Source organism: Plasmodium fragile, assembly GCF_000956335.1.
Source record: "Plasmodium fragile strain nilgiri unplaced genomic scaffold supercont1.111, whole genome shotgun sequence".
NCBI lineage: Eukaryota > Apicomplexa > Aconoidasida > Haemosporida > Plasmodiidae > Plasmodium > Plasmodium fragile.
In genome coordinates this window covers 16,811-18,128 of record NW_012192691.1, presented here as the reverse complement: position 1 = coordinate 18,128, position 1,318 = coordinate 16,811, and the positions used below count along the sequence as shown (strand labels likewise).

The window sequence follows — 1,318 nt, the reverse complement described above, 5'->3', positions numbered from 1 at the left end:
AAAAAAAAAAAAAAAAAAAAACGAACTTGGTGTAAAATAAAACAAAAAATATATTTATATATTTTTTTTTTTTGGACAGACGAAACTGCTTTAATGCACGTATTTCACTCACCTGAATAGTCTGTGTATTGTCTTTTTTTAACGTTTCCTTTTTTTTTTTTTTTTTCCCCTGGCAAATACACACATGTATATATGCCCATATGTTTGCTCATACACACACAGGGGTGTGTACGTCCCCGGCGCGCGTTCACGTGTGTACACCTGAACCAGTGGGGAAGCGACTCATTGGTGACTGGGCACTGATGTGTAAACCACTGGTGAATACGCACTCACGAATGAGCACCACCTAACCGGTGTGCGCGCGCTCATTCCGCTCTCAAGTTGCGCCCCCATCTGTGTATTTCAAGTTTGCTGCATCTCTTTTCCCATCAGACTTTTTCTGCACTCGCGCTTTAATGCTTCCTCGCATTATCACTTGGTGATACTCCTCTGGGGCGCTCTTTTGCGATGTCCCTTCACGTGTATCCCTGTATGCCCCCCTCAGCCGAATAACCCTGGGGCAAAAGTGAAGGCCATGAGTTAACTGCGCCTGCTGTCAACTCTATGAGTGATACAACCTCGTCGCTCGGCACGTCCCGACCCCATGAAAAAGGCCATACTCCCGTTCACTCTCCCCCTCGCGTGCACTGCGATGGCAGTGCATAAGCGCGCATCACTTCTGGTCACTCCGCTAACGGACCAGTGGTATATACACATGCACACACGCGCGCATACAGGTGCATAGCGCCGAGCGTGTTTCCACATGCGTACACGTGCACACCGTTCAAAGTGAATCACTCTCTGAATGACTCTCAAGGGTTTGTCACACAACGCGGCCTGTGTGACCCCTTCACAAATTACGCTTCCCCATCAGCTCCTTTTTGCTGTTCTCTCAAATTTTTTTTTTTTGTTCTTGCATTTACCAATTGAATACGCATCGTTTCGAGGCACGAACAGTCCAATGTCGAGCACATGATGGAGCAACCCAAAAACTTCCAGCATAAACCAAACGGCTGGCTCAACCGAACTGGCTACGTTCGATAAGTTCACTACCTCAACACGATTACTCTCACTTGACAATTCGGTTAAGCGCATTGTGCAAAGGGGAAAAAACATCATATATTGGAGCTTCCTTCCATATTTGACCATCACATTTACTTCATTACTGAACCGTAGCACAAATGTGTGCACAAGGATACTTCCTTTCTTGCACACAAATGTGTGTAACCGTCCCGATTGTACTTTTCACCGCGTAGGAAAAAAAAAAAAAAAAAAAAAA

The 1,318-nt window shown here is 45.4% G+C and overlaps 1 protein-coding gene across 1 annotated transcript; it reads right to left on the bottom strand.

Annotated features, from left to right (window-relative positions):
• Nucleotides 1-376: 376 nt before the first annotated feature.
• On the bottom strand, nucleotides 377-1,134 carry AK88_05279 (uncharacterized protein; the record flags this gene model as incomplete). Its single annotated transcript, XM_012482881.1, has 2 exons — nucleotides 377-513; nucleotides 963-1,134. The coding sequence occupies 2 exons, from the start codon at nucleotides 1,132-1,134 to the stop codon at nucleotides 377-379; spliced, it is 309 nt and encodes a 102-aa protein (XP_012338304.1).
• Nucleotides 1,135-1,318: the final 184 nt, after the last annotated feature.